The following is a 26175-nucleotide window of genomic DNA, read 5'->3' on the forward strand; positions in this document are numbered from 1 at the left end:
CCCAGGCCCTACCCCCATATCCCTACATATTTACCCACTAATCTCTCTAACCTACGCATCCCAGGACACTAAGGGCAATTTTAGCATGGCCAATCAACCTAACCTGCACATCTTTGGACTGTGGGAGGCAACCGGAGCACCCGGAGGAAACCCACGCAGACACGAGGAGAATGTGCAAACTGCACACAGACAGTGACCCAAGCTGGGAATCGAACCCAGGTCCCTGGAGCTGTGAAGCAGCAGTGCTAACCACTGTGCTACCGTTGAATTGGACTTGATTTGATTGAATTGGAATTTTAAAAAAACAACATCAAAATATAGCTTCTCGGCCTTTTGGCTAAGATCAAGTGTAGTATCGACATGCTGTACTTGGTTGAAGTCATTAGGTTACATTTTAGCTTCATTTGAAGCAATTTTTAAAAGCGGCATCTCAGCCTTTTGGCTAAGATGCAAATGAGATCACGACTTGGAGGAGGTGCAATGCCTACTCCAGTCAGCTTGGATCATGTAGATCAAGCCCAAGACAGGAGGTGAGAGCCCTGTCTTGTCAGCTTGGATCGGGAATGTCTCAACTTGTTGAGACTCTGAATTGGACTTGATTTGATTGAATTGGAATTTTAAAAATTTTAAAACATCAAAATATATTCAGGATTCATCTTAATAGATTTGTTGAAATGAAGATTGAAAGGAATAGGATACTATTGGCATGAAAGGGGAGATTAGAGGAGGTTGGCCGTGGGCCAACGACCTATTAAATGTCTGGACATTGTGTTTGGAAATGGCAGAATGTAAGAAAGGCAAGAGTCAGAACACAGTAGTCAAGATGTCGATTCTTTCACCCACCACTCTTCCCCCAAAATCTCCGTATTTATCAATCCTGTTAAGATAAAGATAATGGGGGCAGTCTTACCAAAAAAATTCTCAGTGCCAAACTAGCATGAAAACAGGAGAAATTTGTGCCTTTTTTTTGGATGACTTAAAAATCGAATCTTATCTGACTCATCAGACCAAACCAGTTTTCCACTAACAAGGGGAGTGGACAGGGCATAGCTTGCCCAAAGGCCAGCTGATAGCAGCAGAGGTTGCCATTGCGCATGTGCAGATCTTTGTGCTCTATGAGCACAGAGATCTGTTACCTCCCCTAGCCATAGCCGGCCATTGTGGCAAATCACCTCTCCTCCCACTACTGCGGGACTCCATGGACGATCGCCCTCCCATGCCTGGACCCATTTGCCCATCCCCCCATCCGCACGGACCAATCACAACCGAAGCCACATCCCCCCCCCCCTTGATCATTATTGCAGACTACAGCAGTCCCGGCCACACTGCTCACTGTTGCAGAATGGCAATGGTCCCCCTCACCAATTGCTGTTGCAAAGTGGCAGTGTTCCTCCTGAACAGCCTACCCCTGGTCTGGCCCCACCCCCTCAGGCCCTGCCTCCTCAGGCCCTCTGCCCTTGGCACTGCGCTGTGCCCAGTGGGCACTGTCAGAGTGACAGGCTGGCAGCTCCAGAGTGCCCAATGGGTCAGGCTAGCAGTACCAGGGTGCCCAGTGGGTAGTGCCAGGGTGCCAGGCTGGCACTGCCAGTGTGCCAGGTTGGCACTGCCCAAGGGCCACTCCCCTGCCCTGACCTCCCAGGGGCCTTTGGTTCTACCAGTGAGGCCGCAGAGGCAAGTGGGCCCGGATGATTAACATAGTATTTAAATATTACCATCAGCCTCGTGTCCTTTTCACATGCGAAGCTGATCTCGCCAGGTATCCATAAGCAAGATCAGTAAGATCGCGAGAAATCAAGCATGAACCCGATTTCTCATCTCTCTCTCAATCTCAACCGGCTCGTCTCATCCATCGGCAGGCAGGGCGAGAAGGTAAAATCGGCCGGGAGGGAGAGAATGTAAGATCGCCCCTAATGTTATTCTTGAAATTAAAAAATATAAACTGGAGCACATGTTAGAATAGAACACTTCAGTTCAAAGATTGTCACCATCCTTTGAGAGGCAACATGCTTGTTTTGCGGAATAGTTAAATTGCTTTCCCTTTTAAATTAAAATCCCTTTTGAAGCTGTTCTCCTGGCTCAGCCAGCATATTGGTATTGATTGCTGATGGTTTAAACCTCAAAGCTTTTTCAAAAGATTGTACATTTGTTTTATTAATATTGCATATATTTTGTATAACGCAACAATTATGTTGATCTGATTGCCGCAGGTTTGGCAAGCATTGAAACCCAATTGGCGACACTGACCTTGAAGGACAGACAGCTGATGCATGGGCGCATACTAGAATCATAGCATCCCTGCAGTGCAGAAGGAGGCTATTTGGCCCATTGAGTCTGCACCGACCACAATTCCACCCAGGCCCTACTCCCAGAACCCCACATATTTATCTCCTGCTAACTCCCCTGACACTAGGGTCAATTTAGCCAATCAACCTAAGCCACACATCTTTGGACTGTGGGAGGAAACTGGAACACCTGAAGGAAACCCACGCAGACACGGGGAGAATGTGCAAACTCCACACAGACAGTGACGCAAGGCTGGAATTGAACCCAGATCACTGGCACTGTGAGGCAGCAGTGCTAACCACTATGCCATCGTGCCGCCCTTAAACCTGCAGGTTTCCCTTCAAGTCGCACACCATCTAGATGTCAAACTACATCAACATTCCTTCATCATTGCTAGGTCAAAAAGCCCTTAAATCAAACGTTTAAAATGGTTTCAGTTCCAATGTCGAGTCACATTGGACTCGAAACTTTACCTCTGTTTCTTTCTCTACAGATGCTGCCAGACCAGCTGAGTTTATCTAGCACTTTCTGTTTTTGTTTCAGATCTCCAACATCTGCAGTATTTTGCTTTTATATTTAAAATGGTAGCTGCTCATTAGGTGAGGTACTGGCTGAAGTCAGCACTGTGGAGATGCCATTAAAAAGTGGCGATGCCATCAAAAGTTAAGAACTTTCAAGAGAGGAGGGGGAAATCGTATAAAATTGCAGCCATATCAAGTCCACTGTAGTGTAGTGTAAGATAGCTCTTTCAGGCAGATTTCCAGCTCAGATTAAGATAGTCTTTGTTCTTACAATTTCCATTGGTCTTCTTGGACACAGATCTAGAAAAAGAGCAGCAGGATCTGGAAGTGTTTTAGCTGATTCTAACTCACTGTAATTACTGCTGAATGATTGGCTGAGTGCCATTCATTTGAAATGTTTGCAGGGGTCAATTAGAATGAGCATTGAATAAAGCACAGAGTGCAGGTGCCTGCATTCTTTCAGTATGTTAACAGGCTGGGTTGACTGATTCAATCCTGTCGTTTCATCCTACATTCTCAAAAACGTTGATAGTAAAACCAACTCAATTGCAATTATTATAGATTTGCCACTTGTCACAAGCTAATATGCGTAATGTAAGAGTACCTGGCATAGCAAAGGTTAATGTGGGACTGGGAAACAATACTGCCCATCGTATGATGTAAAGAGACACATGACCTGAGACTATGGTCATTTGTGGACTGGACAGAGACCTGGATGGAAGCAAACATGGAGTTACCTCTTGGCTTGGGTTATACCCTGTATATATGTACATAGTTACATGTTATCAATAAACACTTAGGGGGTGATCTTACTGGCTCGTCATGCCAGTCGATAGGTCGGGCAAACCAATAAGATTGCGCAAGAGTCAAAAAATCAGGACTGTGCCCATGTTTCTCACCTCTCGCGACCTTACCGGCCCTGGATTATCAGTGTGATCAGCCTCCAGCCTAGGAAGAGCGTGAGGCTGATTATAATATTCAGATCAATTTAACTGCTGATTTAAAATTATTAGTGATCCCGGGATGCAATTGTCCGGGCTCACTTGCCTGAACGATCCCGCCAGTGAAGGTCGTCACCGGTGAGGATCACGTATGGTCCCCATCAATACTTGATGTGGTGACCTCACCAGAGGCCATTGAGGCCCCCTGGGTGGTTGGGGGCAGGGGGGCCCCTGGGACCCTAGCACTGCCAGCCTGGCACCCTGGCACTGCCCACTGGGCAGTGTGAAGGGGCGGGGCCATGATATAGAGGGGCCTAAGGGGAAGGGCAGGGCTGTGATGGGGCTGGGGCCTAAGGAAGGTGGGAGGAGGCTGTGCACTCTGCAACTATTGATCAGCTGGGGGTGTAGCTGTGCACTCTGCAACTGGAGGGCAAAATCACAAGATTGTTTTGGCAGATAAGGCAAAGGAGAATCCAAAGAGCTTCTACAAATATGTAAAGGCCAAAAGAGTAACTAGTGAGAGAGTAGGCCCTCTTAAGGGTCAACAACATCATCCATGTGAAGATCCACAGGAGATGGGTGAGATCCTAAATGAATGCTTCTCATCAGTATTTACTGTTGAGAAAAGCATGGATGTTAGGGAACTTGGGGAAATAAATAGTGATGTCTTGAGGAGTGTACATATTACAGAGAAGGAGGTGCTGGAAGTCTTAAAGCATATCAAGGTAGATGAATCCCCGGGACTGATGAAGTGTATCCCAGGACATTGTGGGAGACTAGGCAGGAAATTGCAGGTCCCCGAGCAGAGATATTTGAATCATCGATAATCACGGGTGAGGTGCCTGAAGATTGGAGGGTGGCAAGTGTTGTGCCTTTGTTTTAAAAGGGCTGCAGGGAAAAACCTGGGAACTACAGGCCAGTGAGCCTCACATCTGTGGTGGGTAAATTGTTGGAAGGTATTTTGAGAAACAGGATCTACAGGCATTTAGAGACGCAAGGACTGATTAGGGACAGTCAGCATGGCTTTGTGAATGGAAAATCATGTCTCACAAATTTGATTGAGTTTTTTGAAAGGGTAACCAAGAAGGTAGATGAGGGCAGTGCAGTTGACGTTGTTTGTCTACATGCACTTTAGCAAGGCCTTTGACAAGGTACCGTATAGTAGGTTGTTGCTTCAGGTTAAATCTCACGGGATCTAGGGTGAGGTAGCTAAATGGATACAAAATTGGCTTGATGACAGAAGCCAGAGGGTGATTGTAGAGGGTTGTTTATCAAACTAGAGGCCTGTGACCAGCGGTGTGCCTCAGGGACCAGTGCTGAGTCCACTGTTATTTGTCATTTATATTAATGATTTGGATGAGAATATAGGAGGCATCATTAGTAAGTTTGCAGATGACACCAAGATTGGTGGCATAGTGGACAGTGAAGAAGGTTATCTCAGATTGCAACAGGATCTTGATCAATTGGGCCAGTGCGCTGACAAATGGCAGATGGAGTTTAATTTACGTAAATGCGAGGTGATGCATTTTGGTAGATTGAACCAGGGCAGGACTTACTCAATTGATGGTAGGGCGTTGGGGAGAGTTACAAAACAAATAGATCTAGGGGTGCAGGTTCATAACTCCTTGAAAGTGGAGTCACAGGTGGATAGAGTGGTGAAGAATGCATTTAGCATGCTTGGTTCATTGGTCAGAACATTGAATACAGGTGTTGGGATGTCTTGTTGAAGTTGTACAAGACATTGGTAAGGCCACACTTGGAATACTGTGTACAGTTCTGGTCACATTATAGAAAGGACATTATTAAACTAGAAAGAGTGCAGAAAAGATTTACTAGGATGCTACCGGGACTTGATGGTTTGATTTATAAGGAGAGGCTGGATAGACTGGGACTTTTTTCTCTGGAGCCTAGAAGGTGTGGGGTGATCTTATAGAGGTCTATAAAATAATGAGGGGCATAGATCAGCTAGATAGTCAATATCTTCTCCCAAAGGTAGGGGAGTCTAAAACTAGAGGGCATAGGTTTAAGGGGAGAGATACAAAAGTGTCCAGAGGGGCAATTTTTTCACACACAGGGTGGTGAGTGTCTGGAACAACCTGCCAGAGACAGGTACAATTTTGTCTTTTAAATAGTGTTGTGGGAAAAATCCACTAGTAGTCAGACTTCGAGATTCAGAAAATACGATTTATTAAACGGATCCGTGGAGACAAGGCACATGGTCTGTAGCAAACCTTCTCTCAATAGTATGTCAGGAGCGGTTCATTTTTATACTCTTTACACAATGGGCATACCGGTGATTCGAACATTATCACATTGTTTAAGTGAGTACAAGTATTTAACATTTTATGAATGGGTACATTTCCCCATGTTTACAAGAGTACAAACAGGTGTAGACATTTAGCATTTTATGAATGGGTACATCTCCTTATGTCTGTATCTATCAATGGCTAGTTTTGTCTCGTTCAGGTGCTAATCGGTTCCCTCGCATTCATATTTCCCGCCTTCCTTTAACATTAATCTAAGCTCTTTGTTTTGGGGTTTCCTTATCTTAAAAGATGTCTTGACCCTTGGCTTTGGCTTCCTGAGGTGTTTGTTTGCTATGAGTCACTGTCTGTGATTTGGAAATGGCTTGTCTGTTAGGTTTTTCTGAACAGCAGGAGCCTGTGTCTGCTCTTTTGGCTTTCCCAGTTAACCCTTTATGTGCCAGGCAGCCATTTTAAAGTGTGCTTTCTTGTATTGCCATTTTAAAGTGTGCTCCCTTGTATTTTCCCCTTTACAATAGCATTTAGACAGTTACATTGGTAAGATGGTTATATAGAGCGTTATGGGCTAAATGCGGGCAATTGGGACTAGCTTAGGGGTTTAAGAAAAAGGGCGGCATGGACAAGTTGGGCCGAAGGGCCTGTTTCCATGCTGTAAACCTCTATGACTCTATGGTGATCAGCTGGGGAGGTAGCTGCGCACTCTGCAACTGGCAATCAGCTGTGGGGGTGGCATTCGACTGGGCCTGCGGCATGATCAACCAGGCCGGCGGGGGAAGGGCAATCATCTGGGAGTGGGGTTGATATCCAGGGAATGGGAGCTGTCAGCCGAGGAGGCTGACATAGAACAGAGAGATCAGCGCATGCACATTTGCACACTTTAGTGTGAGCAGTTGGCTTTCCGGTGAGCTTTAGCCCCATCCGCTCCCCCTAATCACGGGAATCAGAGATGCACAAACTGCCTTAAGATTTCATTTGTGGCCTCGCTGGAGAAATGGATCTGAAACTCTCCTGTTCTCACGCTCGAATTTTTTTGATAAGATCGCCCCTTGATGTTCAGCCATACAAGACTCAGAATCTCTTCATGAGATCTAGTGAACATACACCATAAAACATGATGGCAACTGAAGAAAAAACCAAGAACCTCCGAGAAGCTGGAGCAGATATTCGAACATTGGAAAACTAAAGGAATGGCATTCTGTCCTGATCAAAAGCACCTGAAGGGAAAGCAAAGATGGAGATTACCTGAAAGAAGCTCCATTGTGTAATTGGAAGCAGAGAGGCAGAAGGTAAAAAATCCACTATGCAGTTGAGGACTCCACAAGATCTCGTCATGGTTCATTGTGAATGCAGAGTCACAGGATCTGCTTAAAAGTTTTCAGTGATGTAAAAAGAAATGTCAGAGCATTCTGTTTACAAAAGCATCACAGCCAACTCGGGTTCAAAGTCAGCACCTTACCACGTGGCAGCTGAGCTCATTATAAGGAAAATAAACTGAATTGGAAGGGTTAAAACCTCAGCCAAAGCTGGGAATCCACTGTAAAACATCCAAAAATCTTCATGTCACAGGGAAGGCCCCAAATCATTGAGTTAACAAATAGCTGCAAAAAGATAAACCACAAAAATGTTGGAACCATTGTCACGGAAACCCACCAAAACGTGACCAGAACAGAAAGATCTTTGGAAAAGCAGCTACTATGGTGCCAACTTTAAAATCGGCTTAGCATTTAAAGCTGTTCACACCTGAATTTTAGAGCAACCATGGACAGATAAAAACCAATCCACACTACCAGATCAATTTGGAGTGATACACAAACGAGATCCTACACGAAATTAGGGACTTTGGGAGAAAGGATTCTTCAGATACATGATAACTTCAGGAATATGGAAAAAGACACAAACTGAATAAGTGAATACACTATTCAGTAAGTACGTTAGCCGATGGTACTTATTACGAGGCATGGAATAAACAAATGCTCAGGTAAATCTGATGCAGTTCTAAAATCATTTGATACATATTTGAATCTCAGAAGCAACAAAATTTGAGATTGAAATTCAATAAACATGTCCAACAGCCTGGAGAACCAGTTGATTCTTTTATGAACATACAAAAATACGAATTAGGAGCAGAAGGCCACTCAGTCCGTCAATCCTGCTCTGCCATTCAATAAGATCAAGGCCGATACAATTTTAACCTTCACGTTTCTCTCTATCCTCAATAATCTTTCACACCTTTGAGTATCAAGAATCTATCTACTTCTGCCTTAAATCTCTGTCTTAAATGGGCAACACTTTATTTTTAAACAGTGGCCTCGAGTTCTAGATCCCCCACAGGAAGAAACATCTTCTACAGATCCATCCTGTCAAGGTGGATCTTATATATTTGAAAGAATTGTGCAGATTAGCAGGCTGTAACTACAGTGACATAAGAGACAGAATTGTTGTTGGAGTGGCAGACTTGCAGCCCAAGCCCAAGGAAGAGCTGACTCTAGAAAAGACCATCCAAATAGTTGAACAGTCTGAAATGCCCAAACAGCGCCAATCCATTTTACATAGTGTAAACAAGCAGTAGTAAAGAGCAACCCCATCTGTCCAGCTAGTTAAACAGCAAAGGGGAGACTCCAGGATGAGCAGGCAATACCCAAACTAACCACAAGAGGGAAGGTGACTGTTACGATCCCAGCCGATGTTAATACTGGACAAGTGAGATCCCAAGTGAAACTTCGCTTATAGATCCTAACTTCTTTTTTTCCCTTGAGATCGTGGAGGTCTGTTATGGAACATACTCTCAAGGGTCTGCCTGAGTACTTTTAACACGGCAAATAAAATGTTTACTAAATAAGAAAAATGAACTATATCGAGCTAGACAAAAAAATTGGAAAGGTTTTGATATTTGATACAAACATCAGAAAATGATAGTTAATGGGGGGCAGGGCTTAGTAGAATTTCGTAAAGTTTCCAGAACTAGTCATAGAGTAGAGAGTATGGAAATTGTCGGGAATAAAAGGACCCCAGACATTTTCTCTTTCAATCTTCTTCCTTCGGGAAAGATACAAATGTCTGAGGTCACATACCAACCGACTCAAGAACAGCTTCTTCCCTGCTGCTGTCAGACTTTTGAATGGACTTACCTTGCATCAAGTTGATCTTTCTCTACACCCTAGCTATGACTGTAACACTACATTCTGCACTCTCTCGTTTCCTTCTCTATGAACGGTATGTTTTGTCTGTATAGCGCGCAAGAAACAATACTTTTCACTGAATGTCAATATATGTGACAATAAATCAAATCAAATCAAAACTTCAGGCACAGCAGATAAAGGGACAACTATGGGAAGTGGGGCAGTCAACATAGCACTGAGGGTGCTGTACCTAAATGCACGCAGTATATGGAACAAGGTAAATGAGCTGGCATTGTAATTGGAGGGTACAATGTTGTGGGCATCACAGAGACGTGACTGCAAGGGGATCAGAGGTGGGATCTGAATATCCAAGGATATGTGCCCTATCGAAAGGACAGGCAGATGGGTAGAGGAGGCGGGGTCGCCTTGTTGGTTAGAAACAAAATTAACTAATTAGCAAGGAGTGATATAGGTTCAGACAGCATAGAATATTTGTGGGTAGAATTAAGGAATCGCAAAGGGAAAAAGACCCTGATGGGAGTCATGTAGAGGCCCCTAGCAGTAGTCAGGATGTCGGGCAGAAAATAAATCAGGAGATAGAAAAGGCAAGTAAGAAAGGCAATATTACAGTAATCATGGGGGATTTCAATATGCAGGGGGACTGCGAAAATCAAGTTGGTAGCGGATCCCAACATAAAGGATTTGTGGAATGTCTACCGGATGGTTTTTTTGGAACAACTTTTGTTGGAGCCCACTAGGGAACAGGCACTTCTGGATTTGGTGTTGTGTAATGAGGCAGACTTGATCAGGGAACTTAAAGTGAAGGAACCCCAAGGGGGCAGTGACAACAATATGATAGAATTTACCTTGCAGTTTGAGAGGGAGACATTGGAATCGGATAAAGCGGTGTTACAATTGAGTAAAGGAAACTACAAGGCTATGAGGGAAAAGCTGGCCAGATTTGATTGGAAAGGGATCCGAGCAGGAAAGACTGTGGAACAACAGTGGCAGGGGTTTTTGGGGATAATTCAGAAGGCACAACATAAATTCATTCCAAGGAAGAGGAAGCATGTTAAGGGGAGGATGAGGCAACCATGGCTAACAAGGGAAGTCAGGGATAGCATAAAAGCAAAGGAAAGAGCATACCGTGAGGTGAGGAATAGTGGGAAGCCAGAGCTTCCCAAAGCAAGCAAAGGACAACTAAAAAACAATAAGGGCGGAGAAGATGAAACATGCAGGTAAGCTAGCTAGTAATATAAAAAGATTGCAAGAGTTTTTTTCAGATATATAAAAGGTAAGAGAGAGGCAAGGATGAACATTGGACCATTGGAAAATGAAGCTGGAGAAGTAGTAATGGGGGACAAAGAAATGGCAGAGGAACTGAATGGGTACTTTGTATTAGTCTTCACAGAAGACACTAGTAACATGCCAGAACTTCAAGAGAGTCAGAGGCCTGAGGTAAATGTAGTGGCCATCATTAAGGAGAAGGTGTTGGGAAGCTGAAAGGTCTGAAGATGGATAAATCACCCGGACTGGATGGACTACACCACAGGGTTCTGAAGGAGATAGTGGGGATATTGTGGAGGCATTGGTGGTGATCTTTCAGGAATCACTAGAGTCAGGAAAGGTCCCAGAGGACTGGGAAAAGGCTAATGTAACATCCCTGTTTAAGAAGGGAGGGAGGCAGAAGGTGGGAAATTATAGACCAAAAGAGAAAATGCTGGAAAATCTCAGCAGTTTGGCAGCATCTGTAAGGAGACAGAAGAGCTGACATTTGGAGTCCAGATGACCCTTTGTCAAAGCTTTGACTGGTGCGGCAACAATAATCTTTCCCTCAATGTCAACAAAACAGATTGTCATCAACTTCAGGAAGTGTAAAGGAGAACTTGCCCCTGTCTACATCAATGGGGATGAAGTAGAAAGGGTCGAGAGCTTCAAGTTTTTAAGTGTCCAGATCACCAACAACCTGTCCTGGTCCCCCCATGCCGACTCTATAGTTAAGAAAGCCCACCAATGCCTCTACTTTCTCAGAAGACTAAGGAAATTTGGCATGTCAGCTACGCCTCTTACCAACTTTTACAGATGCACCATAGAAAGCATACTTTCTGGTTGTATCACAGCTTGGTATGGCTTCTGCTCTGCCCAAGATCACAAGGCACTACAAAAGGTCGTGAATATAGCCCAATCCATCATGCAAACCAGCCTCCCATCCACTGACTCTGTCTACACTTCCCGCTGCCTCAGCAAAAGCAGCCAGCATAATTAAGGACCCCACGCACCCCAGACATTCTCTCTTCCACCTTCTTCCTTCGGGGAAAAGATATAAAAGTCTGAGGTCACGTACCAACCGACTCAAGAACAGTTTCTTCACTGCTGCTGTCAGACTTTTGAATGGATTTACCTTGCATTAAGTTGATCTTTCTCTACACCCTAGCTATGACTGTAACACTACATTCTGCACTCTCTCATTTCCTTCTCTATGAACGGTATGCTTTGTCTGTATAGCGCGCAAGAAACAATACTTTTCACTATGTTAATATATGTGACAATAATAAATCAAATCAAAATCATCTGGACTCGAAACAGCAGCTCTTTTGTCACCTTGCAGATGCTGCCAGACCTGCTGAGATTTTCCAGCATTTTCTCTTTTGGTTTCAGATTCCAGCATCCGCAGTAATTTGCTTTTATGGGAAATTATAGGCCAGTTGGCCTGACCTCGGTCGTGGGTAAGATCTTGGAGTCCATTATTCAGGATGAAATTGCGGAGTACTTGGAAATGCATGGTAAAATAGGGCTGAGTCAGCACGGCTTCGCCAAAGGGAGGTCATGTCTGACAAATCTGTTAGAATTCTTTCAGGAGGTAACGAAGAAGTTAGACGAAGGAGAGCCAGTGGACATGATTTATTTGGATTTCCAGAAAGCCTTAACAAGGTGCCTTACAGGAGGCTGCTAAATAAGCTAAGAGCCAATGATGTTCGAGCCAAGGTATTGGCATGAATAGAAGATTGGCTGACAGACAGAAGGCAGAGAGTGGGGATAAGGGGGTCCTTTTCAGGATGGCAACCGGTGATTAGTGGTGTTCCACAGGGGTCAGTGTTGCGACCACAATTTTTCTTTATATACATTAATGATCTGGAAGATCGAACTGAGGGCATGATTGCTAAATTTGTGCATGATGCAAAGATATATAGAGGGACACGTAGTGTTGAGGAAATGGGGAGGCTGCAGAATGACTTGGACCAGCTAGGAGAGTGGGCAAAGAAGTAGCAGGCGGAATACAATGTGGGAAAGTGTGAGGTTATGCACTTTGGTAGGAAGAATAGAGGCATAGACTATTTTCTAAATGGGGAAAGACTTCAGAAATCTGAACCACAAAGGGACTTGGTAGTCCTGGTTCAGGACTCTCTTAAGGTTAACATGGAGGTCAGTTGGCAGTTAGGAAGCCAAATTCAATATTAGCATTCATTTCTAGAGGGCTTGAATACAAGAGCAGGGATGTACTGCTGGGGCTGTATAAGGCTTTTGTCAGACCCCATTTGGAATATTGTGAGCAGTTTTGGGCCCCATATCAAAGGAAGGATGTGCTGGCTTTGGAGACGATCCAAAGGAGGTTCACAAGAATGATCCCAAGAACGAAGGGTCTGTCATATGAGGAGCGGTTGAGGAGTCTGGGCTTTTACTCCATGGAATTCAGAAGGATGAGGGAGGGTCTAATTGAAACTTACAGAATACTGAGAGACCTAGATAGAGTGGACGTGGAGAGGATATTTCCACTAGTGGGAGAAACTAGAACTTGAGGGCACAACCTCCGAGTGAAGGGACGCTCCTTTAAAACTGAGATGAGGAAGAATTTCTTCAGCCAGAGAGTGGTGAATCTGTGGAACTCACTGTCACAGAGGGCTGTGGAGGCCAGGTCATTGAGTGTCTTTAAGACAGAGATAGATAGTAAGAAGTCTCACAACACCAGGTTATAGTCAAACAGGTTTATTTGGAATCCCGAGCTTTCGGAGCACTGCTCCTTCATCAGGTGAGTGGAGAGGTAGGTTCACAAACACGGCATATGTAGACACAATTGCAAGATAATGGTTGGAATGCGACACTTTACAGGTAATCAAGTCTTTACAGGTACAGACAGTGTGAGTGGAGAGAAGGATAATCACAGGTTAAAAAGGTGTTAATTATCTCAAGCCAGGACAGTTAGTAGAATTTTGCAAGCCTAGGCCAAATGGTGGTGGTTACGTGTAGTGTGACATGAACCCAAGATCCCAGTTGAGGCTGTCCTCATGCATGCGGAATTTGCCTATCAGTTTCTGCACGGTGATTCTGCGTTGTGTGGCTTGAAGGCTGCCTTGGAGAACGCTTACATGAAGATCGAGGGTTGAATGCCCTTGACTGCTACAGTGTTCCCCGACAGGCAGGGAACACTCCTGCCTAGCGATTGTCACGCAGTATCTGTTCATCTGTTGTCATAGTGTCTGCATGGTCTTGCCGATGTACCACGCCTCAAGACATCCTTTCTTGCAGCATATGAGGTAGACAATATTGGCCGAGTCACATGAGTATGTACTATGTACCTGGTGGGTGGCGGTATCCACATCAATGATCCGGCACGTCTTGCAGAGGTTGCCATGGCAGGGTTGTGTGGTGTCGTGGTGACTGTTCTCCTGTAGGCTGGGTAGTTTGCTGCGAACAGTGGTCTGTTTGAGGTTGCGCAGTTGTTTGAAGGCCAGTAGTGGGGGTATGGGAATGGCCTTGGCGAGATGTTCATCTTCATCTTACTGTGCCCACCCCAGTCCTAAGATGGCATCTCCACATCAGAGATAAATAGGTTCTTTATCAACAAGGGGATCAAGGGTTTCGGGGAGTAGACAGGAGAATGAGGATGAGAATCATATCAGCTATGATTGAATGGTGGAGCAGACTCGATGGGTCGAATGGCCTAATTCTGCTCCTATATCTTATGGTCAATAATACACTATTCCTTTTATCCCAGCAATACCCGTACAGACACAAAACCCTTGTAAAGATTTATCACTATCTCAACACCAAGGCCTCTTGCTTGGGCTGGCTCAGTTGCAAATTGTTTTCTTCCAGTGGATTTCTGAGCATTCATTAGATGCTTTTCCCCAGCTGGTATCTCTCCCCGAAACACCCAAAACCCATGATCTAAGCTCACTATTACTTCAATTCAGAACAAACACCTGAGTCCTCTAAACTCAGTTCCCCAGCAGCCTTGCAGGATTTCTTACCAGAAAGCTTGGAACTTCTGCCTCCATTCTCTAGCATATACACACTGACTGAATTGCCTTTCTATCTTTACCTGTGTCTCTGTGTTCCTGGACCTCTGTTGCTAGTCATGAACACAGTTTCTTCAACTTTGTTTTCTAAATTCACTAAACTACTGACTCCTTTGTAATCCAGCTCTTCACTTAAAGGGTTGTAAACCCTCATTTAAAATGCAGGCAATACAAATAGAACCTCCAGCTTTTCAGGCATCAAGCTCACAAAAAACTCTAAATGAAACTAGAACTATGTTCCACTTTTCATAACACGCAAATACAAATATAAATTAAACTTAGTTATACATTGTTTCTAATAGTGACTCTATTAGCCCTGTGGAGCCAAATGACTTCACAACTGAGAGCAATGTCCAGCAATCTCAGTGCAATGCAGCCACCTGAGACACTTCGGAAAGCTATGCAAAGCAGAGCCTGCAGACGCTCTGGGATCCCAAAATAATCCAGGAGATCGGGGTACCATGCTAGGAAGAGACTCAACCCATGCTCTTGGCTGAGGTCACGGGTCCTAGATTCTCTTTTTGGAATGTGGACACCTCCGTAAACAGTCACCTCACCAGCTTCAAGTTGGACATGGGAAGTGGTGTCACAATCCCACCAGATAAGGAACTGTGGCTGGGAGACCTCTGGCTACAAAAGACAGACGCACCACTCTATTGGCCTGGAGGAAACCAACTTCCAGTCATAAGCATGATCCTGGAACCACTAATGTATGGCGACAAGCAGATATTGCAAGTCATGCATGTCATCCAAAACCAATCATTTCTATCTTGAGCAGAGATGCCTGTGTTTCCCTTAACCTTCTTAAAACAACAGAAGACATCAAGATCACCTTTGTTGTCAACTACAAAAATTGCAAGTTCCCAAGAGGCCCACCAGCACCTCGGCTCTGAATTGTCCTCACTGTTCAATTTGCCCAATTTCTTTGCAGGTGGCAGAGGCTCCTCTTTGATCAGTGTTAGGAACAATGTATAGCTTTAAATTTAACTAACATTTGTATTTTTGTGTTAAGAAAGGTGAAACTTGGGCTGGGATCCTCCGCACCCGTTTTAAGTGGGCAAGAAAGGCGATGGGAATGGAAAATCCAAAGGGAATCCCCAAGTGGTATTTACACCAATGGGATTTCCCATTCCAATTGTCCCCATCCCCCACCAGTGACAATATGGAGTTCCTGCCATGGAGATACCCTACATTAACATCTAATTAGTGGGCTTCTCCACTCTATTATCCCCCACATTAGACAATCCTGTTATGGTGGCGGGGTTTACGACGGGTCCTGACAAGCAGGGACCTGGAGAAGAGAACCCGCCGGGAGTGTGCAGGTAAGTATAGCCCCCTGTGAGAGGGGAAGAGGGTCATGCCCAGACATGCTCTGGCACTGCCCCCAACATGTCCCCTGGCACTGTCCTCGAGATTGGGGGCTTCTTTGGGAAGATCCATGGGTGGGGGGTTCCCCATTTCACATGGATGGGGTTTCCCAGTGTAGGTGGGGGATGCTCTCTGTGTCCATGGGGAGCTTTTCCTTGGCTCATTGGGTATCCTTTTTAATATTTTTTTTAGATCGGAAAGGTGCTCTGATCTCTTAAAAGCCGAGGTTGTTGAAGGGTATTGTGGGACCTGCCTCCTGAATATATTTTAAGTAAGTGTCAAAGAATATGGCGAGAAAAGCCAGGAATAGAGCCAATGAGCAGCACACCACTTTGCTCACCTGAGTTGACACCTCGTTAAAAAATGATAAAATTCCACCTTTGGGTTTATTTCATTTAGATGGTTTTTGTGGGTGGTGCCAAAGTGTCTGGGGCCCTGTTTTCATACATGTATTTTAATAAGGTGAAGAGATGGGTTACAAAGCGGTTAGTTAGTAGTTAACTGAAGTTTTTTAAAAAGCGAAGTAGAATAAGCTGTTCTGTTGTGTGGTGACAGGCATCTAGAGATGCACAGAGACACTGGGAAATACAGAAGAGTTCAGTTAATGTTCATGTATCAGGGAGTGGAAACAGAAGGTCTAATATTTCTAGAAAGAAATTCTGCAGGACTGTGAGGGAACTGAATCGGGAACTCGTGTTTGCCCTGGAGTTGAAGAAATAATGGCTGGAATTTTACTGCCCGCCTGCCACAGGAATCTGAGTGGGCAAGGGGTCGACAATAGGAAGGTCTCTTGGCCTGGGGTGGGATTTTATGATTTCAGGACAAGCAGGGCTGGAAAATCCCACCCAATACATTCAGATTACAGTTCTTGGGTGTCTCAGGGAGAGATACAGTTTGAAGTACTGTTTGGGTGACACACTGGCTCAGTAGGACTGCTGCCTCATAGATCCAGGGACCCAGGTTCAATTCTGGCCTTGGGTTACTGTCTGTGTGGAGTTTGCACATTCTCCCCGTGTCTGCGTGGATTTCCCCCGGGTGCTCCAGTTTTATCCCACAACCCAAAGGTGTGCGGGTTAGGTTGATTGGCCATGGTAAATTGCCCCTTAGTGTCAGGGGAAATTAACAAGGTAATGCTTGGGGTTACGGGGCTAGCGTCCGGGTGGAATAGTTGTTGGTGCAGGCTCAATGGTCTCCTTCTGCACTGTAGGATTTCTATGATACTATGAAGAAAAACATCTAGTGAGTGCTCAGAGGTCCATCAGAAAAATAATGTTTGAACTGAGCCACCCAAGCCTTGTTGTTAATATAGTGGTAAATCTTCACTGGAGTTTTGTTTCTGTTAAGGAAATTACTGGGATAAAGAGAATAATGTGAGCTTAAATCTTTTTTGGTGTTTATATTGAAACCTTGCCAACCTTTTTTTCTAAACATTCTAAAATGTTTAATAAACATTTCATTCTTTGTGTCAAAAGTACACTGGTAGATTTCTTACAAATGTGCCCAGTAACCAACCTGCACGGTTTCTAAAAAAAGACAAAGTCATAGGGCAGAATTTTACTGACTTGCCCCACCGATTGATGGGCAGAGTGAGCCGGTAAATTGCACGCGAGCCGAGAAATCAGGATCATGCACAATTTCTCAGCTCTCGCGATTTTATGAGAGCTGGATTTCGGCGAGGTCAACCTCTCGCAGGAAATTGGCAAGAGGCTGAATAATTTATTTAAATATATTTAAATGATAATTAAATGTGTTTAGTGAGCCCGGCACGCAATCACCTGAGCTCACTTGCCTTTATGGCTTTGCCAGGAGAGGTTCTCTCCGGCGAGGAAAACACCTGCTCCACACCCTGGCAACTTGCCCAGCCTAGCACCTGGGCAATGCCCAGCGGGTACCTTGGTACTACCCAGCAGGCAGTGCTGGGGAGGCGGGGCCTATGGGGCATGGTATATGAGGATGGGGCCTATGAGGCACAGGGCATATGGGAGCGGGGCCTATGGCAGCAGGGTGTGAAGAGGTGGCCTAATCAGGGGGAGGATGGAGGGGAGCTTGCTGCAACGGGATCAGATCTAGGGGGAAGAACTGCCATTCTGCAGTTGAGATTGGATTGAGGGAGGAGTGCCCAATCGTTCTGGACGGTGGGTGGGGTGACATGGGCTAGATTCCCATGTGTTGTGAGGCTTGCAATCGGTCACGGGCCCCCGTGATGTCTGGGGGGGGGAGGGGAGTTGGTTGAGGCTGCCTGCCGTAGGATGGGCCTGACCGACCTCATCTGTCTGTCAGACCCCTCCAGTTGCTATTGAGCATGTACAGAATCAGAGGTCTGTGCATGCGCAGTAGCTCCCTCCACAGGCTGCCTGGCGAATTAAGCCTAGCCCAGCAGCTAGAAACAGTCTAGGCTGTTTTTTCAGTGACTAAGTGCATAAGATTGGGCGTGAAAACCCAGCTAAAAAATGGATCAGGAACTCTCCCATTTTCACACTAGCTGGACACTTAGAATCAATCTCGCAAAATTCCATCCATAGAGTCATATAGCGCAGCAAAGGCCCTTCGGCCCATCGACAATAACTACCACTACCGTTGATCCCATTTTCTTGCACTTGTCCCACATCCTTGATTGTTATAACATTTCAAGTGCTCATCCAAATATTATTTAAAGATTGTAAGGTTTCTGGCCTCCACTACCTTCCCAGGCAGTGCATTCCAGATTCCCACCACTCTCTGAGTGCAACGGTTTTTTCCTCAAATCCCTTCTGAATCTCCTGCCAATACCCTAAAACTGAACCCCTCGTGATTGACCCCTCAACCAAGGGGAACAACTGCTCCTTCTCACCCTGTCCATACCCATCATGATCTTATACACTTCAGCCACGCCCCCCTTAGCCTTCTCTGCTCTAAAGAAAACAATCCAAGCCTATCCAGTCTCTCCTTATAGCTCAAATGTTCCATCCCAGGCAACATTCTGGTGAACCTCCTCTGTACCCCCCCCAGTGCTATCACATCCTTCCTATAGTGAGGTGAACAGAACTAAACACAGTTCTCCAGCTGTAGCCTAACCAAATCTCTATACAAATCCTCATTACCTCCTTCCTCTTATACTCTATACCACAACTGATAAAAGCAAGTGTCCCATGTGCCTTCTTAACTATCCTATTCACGTGATTTGCTGCCTTTAGGGATCTGCGAATAATTACCCCAAGATTCCTCTGTTCCACTGAGCTACTCGGTGTCTTGCCATGCATTAAATATTCCGTCATCTTGTTTCTTCTTCCAAAGTGCATACCTCGCACACATCAGGATTAAATACCATCTGCCACTGCTCTGCCCATCTGACAACCCATCTACATCTTCCTGTAACCTACAACCATCTTCTTCACTATTAACCACCCTACCAATCTTGGTGGCATCTGCAAACTTGCTCAACATTCCCCTACATTCTCAACTTTATCATTTATGTATATTATAAACAGTAAAGATCCTGACTGATCCTTGTGGTATACCGCTGGACACCGGGTTCCAGTCACTCGAATAGCCTTCTACAACCACCCTTTGTGATCTTTTACTAAGCCAGTTTCTGATCTGTCTCGCCAAGTTTCCCTGAATTCCACATGTTTTAACCTTCTCAATCAGTCTCCCACGTGGGACCTTGTCAAAAACTTTGTTAAAATCCATATAAACTACATCAACTGAACTTCCCTCATCCACATACTTGATCACATTTTTGAAATATTCTCACAAATTTGTTAGGCATGACAAAGCCATGCTGACTATCCCTAATTAACCCATGCCTTTCCAAGTGGATATTAATTCTCTCCTTCAGAATTTTCTCCAATCATTTCCCTACCACTGAGGTGAGACCACTGAGGTCCATTATTTCCTGGTTCATCTCTACCACCCTTCTTGAAAAGTGGAACCACATTAGCCATCCTCCAGTCCTCTAGCACTTCCCATGTGGCCAGAGAGGAATTAAAAATTTGTGTCAGAGCCCCTGCAATTCCTTGCCTCGCCTCCCACAGCAGCCTGGGATGCAGTTCATCCGGGCCAGGGGATTTGTGCATTTTTAAGCCTATCAGAGCCTCCAATACCTCCCCATTTCCCTATATCAAACTGTGCACATTCCTCACAATTCCTTTTCCAAAATGAAGACCGAAGAGTATTCATTTAGCACCCTTCTATATCCTGCGGCTTCACACACAGATTGCCCCCTTTGTCCTTAATGGGCCTTACACTTTACCTGGTTAACCTCTTCCCTTTAATGTATTTATAAAATATCTTTGGATTCTCCCTAATCCTGTTCACAAGTCCTTTTTCATGTCCCCTTTTTGCTCTTCTATTTGAAGAATTTTTTGAATTGGGAAATTCTCCACTCCTTCCTGCTGGAGGGATTTCCCAATCCCATCTAAGTTGACCCCTGGGTTCCCCGATGGCGGCATGGGTGAGGAATCACCATTGACTTCAATGGGACTGGAAGGTCCCACCGGCAGCTGATCGTGTGCCTCCTCCACTTTGGGAAGACCCACTGCAGGGCGTAGGTCTGCAGAGTTCTGTCCAAAATTCGGATCTACCAGGCCAGATTTCACTTTGGGCTCTGACGGGGGTCCTAGCATTTATATCAGTTGGGGTCATAATGGTCAGACCAGGCAAACCTTCAGATACATACCACCGTACCAAGGTTCACAGGAAAATGACTAGCAACAGAAGAAAGAGCTCTGACCCCAGGCTCCAACGGTTGCTGTCACATTGCCCGTAAACACCATGGCATAGTAACTGCGACCTCCAGCCAATGAGCAAAGCTGCAAGACGATGCTGGAGCAAGGACCGATGATGGAGTGACCATTAATTCACCAGAGCACACCTCAATGAGGCATGGAGTAACAGGGAAGAACGCTGTGTTGCTATAAAAGCCAAACTGCAAGGTGAGCTCAGTGATTAAAGACATCCAAATGATACCTTCAACTCTCACAAAGGTCACAGAAGACCACATGGAAAACTAGGTTCATACCAGGAATGAACAGATTAAACACTCCCTGGAAAGAATGGGACAAATTGGTGGTCCCTGAACAGAGCAGTAGGGAAGTTGACAAAGAGAAATCCAACTCCAAGGAGTGTAAAAAGTATATCAGAAGAAGACAATCAAGTGCCAGAAACACAGACTACAGCTCAAACAGAATCAACAAAGTTGCCTAAATCAACAAAGCCTACCACTCCTATGAATATTACCAGAATGTGATCTGGAAGAATTGTCAAGTCTCCATATTGTCTGAATTTATAAAGACTTTAGGTGAGACAAAAAGAATAGAACAATTGTAATGTAAATATATTGGGTAAAGACTTTGGGGATGTGTAGTTAAGGGTACCTGGCATAGTAAGGGTTAATGTGGGTCTTGGAAACAGTACAGCCACAGTGTAATGTAAAGAGACACATGACCCATGCTCACTTGTGTCTCATTGAGTAAACTTTACTCTGTCTCACACTGTAACTCTTCAACAGGAGGAGCTATAGTCAGGTTTCATGATAATGGTTAACAAATAGAAAGTGTGGGGTATGATCGGATGAGATAGAAATGAAAGAATTCTCACCACAGCTGCCACACGCAATCCGACGTCCCAACTCAAGTGCAGTTCTTGTAGTGGATGAGATACCAGAGATTTGGGGAGATCATTTTTCATTGCAGCCATCTACCCTGCTACTTTCTGCAAGTTGTTGATCAACAATTCAAGTGCATCAATACAGTGTGAAATGAGGGCTGTTGATGATGGCACACATTCTTAGAACATGTTTGGATCATGTGGCTGCCTCCCTTTACCATGTAACAGCATTATGTTTGTCTTTGCACTGAGTAGCCATTCACAGCTATTTTTGTCTTTGGTCTATGGGACTTAAGTTGTTTGGTGTCAAAATGACCTCCAGCCTCCAGCAAAATATCTATGACCATAAAAAGGGACCCAGAGCATTAAACCCTGCTGTACACCTGAAATTGTTATATGCTCAAAGGCTGATGATAGAACCACAGCCAAGTCAAGGAGCAATAGGTCAAAGATCTGCTAACCAATTGCTACCTTCCAATCTGTACAAGGTGCTGATCTATGAACCAGAGATTCATTTAAAACTAGGGAGTCAAAAATTTGGCATACTCGGTACCTAACCTGTATCATACCTATCCTGGAAGTTTTGGATGGGACAATTGTGAGGGTGCTTTGCTTTGTGTCTAACTTGTAGTGTGTCTACTCTGCGAGTGTTTGATGGGACAGTGAAAAGTGAGTTTCATTCTCTATCTAACCTGTGCTTTGTCTACTCTGGGAGTGTTTGATTGGACGGTGTAGAGGAAGCTTTGCTCTGTATCTAATCCATGCAGTACCTGCCCTGAGAGAATTTGATGGGACAGTACAGAGAAATCTTTGCTTTGTATCTAACCAATTCAGTTCATGCGCTGAGAGTGTTTGGTGGGACAGCACAGAGGAAGCTTTGCTCTGTATTTAACTCATGCTCCACCTGCAGTTACCAAACTGACTTTATTAATTGTGTGAGGATGTTACATCTGAACAAAGGAAATTTGAGATCTATAAAGCTTCTTACCTGTTGACTGACAAATCCAACTTTCTTAAGGCCAGGGATTTTCCTCTCCCTAATGTAGGTGTAGAAAGTCACTGGTAAAGTACAGTTTATAGTCAGGTGACTATATCCCCCGAATGCTCTGAACCCTTCCCTCTCCAATTGTGATGACTCAGTTGCACGTTCTCCTTCGATGGCGTGAACTTTTACAGCCACTCAGAAAATGAGTGGTGAAGTCACTCTAGCTGATGGAAGTTAATGGAGACAAAAGTCATGTGAACTACAAAATGGCTGGTTGTTGCTTACCACCTATACAATTACTATCAAGTGGTAATTGTAAAAATACACTATGTCCCTACCTGGGAACTCACCTATGTTAATTACAAATAAATTACCCTGTGCAACCCTTTTTCTCCTAAGGTCTTCACCTTTTATTGCAAAAACAGGAAGTGCTGGAAATATGGCAAGTCCATCAACATGTGAAAGAGTTATTGTCATCAGTCGACTATTGGCGGGACTTAACATATTGGATCTTACAAAGTCTACGCAGGACACGAGAACTTAGCTTGTTTCCTTTGAGGTGCTGACAAATATGACTTGTGGTTCCAGCACCTTCTGTGAGTGGGTATGGTATTGGGTGGTTTCCCTTCAGCTATATTCCTTTGTATCTCACTAATCTTCTTTGACCGGTTTGTCATTCCAAACTGCTATTTTACTAGGCATATGTTGTCCAGCATGCAAAAGGTTCACAATCTGAACTACATTTGTCTTCCTTTGCAGGTAAATAATATCAACGTGGTGAAGGTTGGACACAAGCAGGTGGTCTCCATGATCCGGCAGGGAGGGAATAACTTGCTGATGAAAGTGGTGACAGTCAGCCGAAAGCCAGAACTGGAGGACGGAATGAGGAAAAAAGGTCAGGAAATAGTTTATTATAGTTGGAGAATATTGTTGAAGTTTTCACTGATTGACTGAATGGCAGAGGTTCTGTTGATAATATATGTTGTAGAGAATATCTTTAAGTGACTGATAATTATGTAAAGTTTGGGTATGCACCCTGATTCATCACAAGGGGAATTATGGATTACACTTCTGTTGGGTGAAAGAGACTCAAACTAGGTATGGAGGTCCCCCATCAACTGCAATATGCAGAAAAGTCTGTTCAGAGCCTAATTTCAAATACTACTCCCAGGACCATTTAAATGTAGAGTTTGTCCTTCTTACTCCACCCCTGTGAATCAGAGAATCACCTACGCAGCTTGCCAGAAGAACTCCCTTTGTCACATGCAGTTTGGGTATAAATCAAAGCCTACGCACAATAAGTCAGGAAACTAAAGTTGGGGCTTCAGTCCCCATTCTCTAACAAGTTAGGGAGCAAGTCAAAGCACCTTTCCCTTAAGTCAGTGCGGGGACTCCTCAAAAGCTCCATCTCATAGGGTCGGGGAAAAAATGAAGCTCTCCTCCCCTCAATAGATCAGGAGTTAATATCTTGGCAGCCTTCGTCTCATGAGATGATGGTTTGTGCCATGATAGTCAACTCTGTTAAACTTTGCCTGGTGAGGTTCAGGAGCCCCATTCTGGCATGGCAATCACTGTCGGATTTGAAGACTGAGAAGTTGCAGGATTCACTGGTTCTCTGCTCAGCTAACGGAGCTTTCCTTTCTGCCTCACCTATTCCAATACCCTTCCAAACATTCAGCCTCAAAAGGTCATGCCAGTCACCAACTGTCTCTTAGTTGCCTGTGCCAGTGTTCACCATATTCATATCTCACTTGCAGGTATCTTTGTAGTGGAGGTATATCCAGCAGGTTGTGTCCCAATGGCCAGTTCACCATTCAGAAGGTCTTTGGGTATATAGCTGTAATCCATCTGATGTATGTGTCTGAGCTAGCATAGATGCTGTTGACTTAGGAAAGGGTGTATCCTGATGGAATTAGCACAGTGCAGGACCTCAGACTTGGTGACCTTCACCTGCCAAGAAGTGCTGAGGTTACATTTGAATATAACCTCTCTCTGTCAGCCATTTTGCTAGCTTAAGCCCGCTCCGTAATGAGTGAGGGAACAAGTTGGAGCCTCCTCCCCACCTCCCCTCTTCCTCCTCTCTTCCCCTGCTTTCCTTCCCTTCCTTCACTCTCTTCCTTTCCTTTCTTCCCTCCTCTCCTCCCCTCTCCCCTTTTATTCACTCCTTCCTTTCCCCTGCTCCCTTCACCCCTGCCATTCTCTCTCCTACCCTTTCTTCTCTCTCTTTCAGTTAGTTAAATGGTTTGAAACCCCTCCTCCATTAGTTGAAGAATGACTTGAAACTCCCTTTCCTCAATCAGTTAGCAAGTGGATTGACTGCACTGCCCCCGCTCCCTGCCTTGATCCTCATGTCCAGTTTTGGTCCAAGATAGGTAAAGCATCTGAGATTAACTAAATTGTCCTTGTGTCTTTTCCAAGCTAATAATTTAAATGCCAGGATTCTCCAAAAGAGTGAAGAGGCAAGGATTAAATCAGAAGTAATATACTGATGTAAGAATGTCTGCTATTCAGTGCAATCATAACCTGGAGGGTATTTCTCAAACTGAGAGCATATGACACAGTGAAAGGGCTAAAATCAATGCATGCAAACTGCTTCTCCCTGAGCATGTTTTATGAAACTCACACTTGCAGGGAGGACCATCCATAATTGCACGCCCATGCACTCCCGGGGTGACTCAACTGCTTATTCAGTGAATAGCTTAACCATACAGATCAGGAAGGTCCCAGGTTCCAGGCACTGGTATGTGCAAAGTTAGATGTCAACAGGAATGGTGATAGTTCTCAACTGTTATTTGCACCTTGGGCTCGAAGAGAAAAAAATGACTCCTGACCAAATATTCCAATTGTTAGTGTGCATGTGTGAACATCAGATGAGGAAATAATCAGATTCAGCTGTGATACCCATTGCAGTTAAACAGCCTGCCAAATGTCAATGTTTGGGTTCACATAAGAAGAATGATCACTTGGGCATGGTATCAGCATCATAGAGCAGCAGAAGGTCAATCCTTCAAACAAGAAGGAGAAAGAGGTTAGAAATTGAGGGAATAAGAAGAGATGCCATGTGAGCTGTATGTGAATGTGTTGATATTTGTCTGAGAGTACAATTTCCCATGGATGCACACTCAAGCAAATTATTGTTCAGTGTGTACTCATCTATTTGCCAAAGTGTGTTTAAGTTTAATGAACATAAATAAGGCAACATATCAAATAGAAATGTATTTTTATGGGTTCTAATGATGTAGTTGTCCCTTAGTAATGAACTTAGTAATGATTGTAGTTTGGTTTGGAAGCCTGATCTTTTTCCTAGGGTCTAGGTTGAAACCCTGTTGAGACTGAGGACATGAATGTATGTTGTTGGACGTCTAGTTTGGACAGTATGTCAAGACACTGGTGATTTGGGGGATTCTGATAATGTTAAGTATAATGATTAGCAACATCCAGTCCAGTTTTCAAAAAGTTATTATCATGTCCTTTGAATACAGAGTTGTTGGTGTGGGATATGAAAATGATAGATTTTGACGGCAGTACAGATGGAGCTTTACCCTTCGGTTTTTCCAGAATTGATAACCCCTAGTGAAGAGTTAAGGCAGGGTATGTCCAAGATTAAAAATAGAAGAAGAGAATAGATCATCCCAGAAAATTGTTAGGCAATGTTTAGGCTTTAATTGTGCATGCTGAAGGAAAACAAAAAATTTGAGAGAGACAAGGGCCGGGATTCTCCCAATCCGTTGTGCTGCTCAGGACGTGCAGCAGGCCAGGAGAGGTGGTTTGAGTGGGGGCGGGGGGGGCGTCTTCCAGGCCCTTTTATCTG

The 26175-nt window shown here is 44.5% G+C and overlaps 1 protein-coding gene and 1 non-coding gene across 2 annotated transcripts in view; both read left to right on the forward strand.

Moving 5' to 3' along the window:
• shank3a (SH3 and multiple ankyrin repeat domains 3a) overlaps positions 1-26175 on the forward strand; it is an 832189-nt gene that overhangs the window by 651422 nt on the left and 154592 nt on the right. Inside the window, exon 16 of the mRNA XM_078235726.1 lies at positions 23124-23259. Within this exon, the coding sequence (XP_078091852.1) occupies positions 23124-23259 (136 nt within the window). The remainder of the gene's footprint in view (positions 1-23123; positions 23260-26175) is intronic.
• LOC144508134 (U2 spliceosomal RNA) lies at positions 318-502 on the forward strand. Its single transcript, XR_013500225.1, has one exon. It is a non-coding gene; the product is annotated as a U2 spliceosomal RNA (small nuclear RNA).

The sequence above is a fragment of the Mustelus asterias genome, chromosome 19 (genome assembly GCF_964213995.1).
Source record: "Mustelus asterias chromosome 19, sMusAst1.hap1.1, whole genome shotgun sequence".
In the NCBI taxonomy this organism is placed as follows: Eukaryota; Metazoa; Chordata; class Chondrichthyes; order Carcharhiniformes; family Triakidae; genus Mustelus; species Mustelus asterias.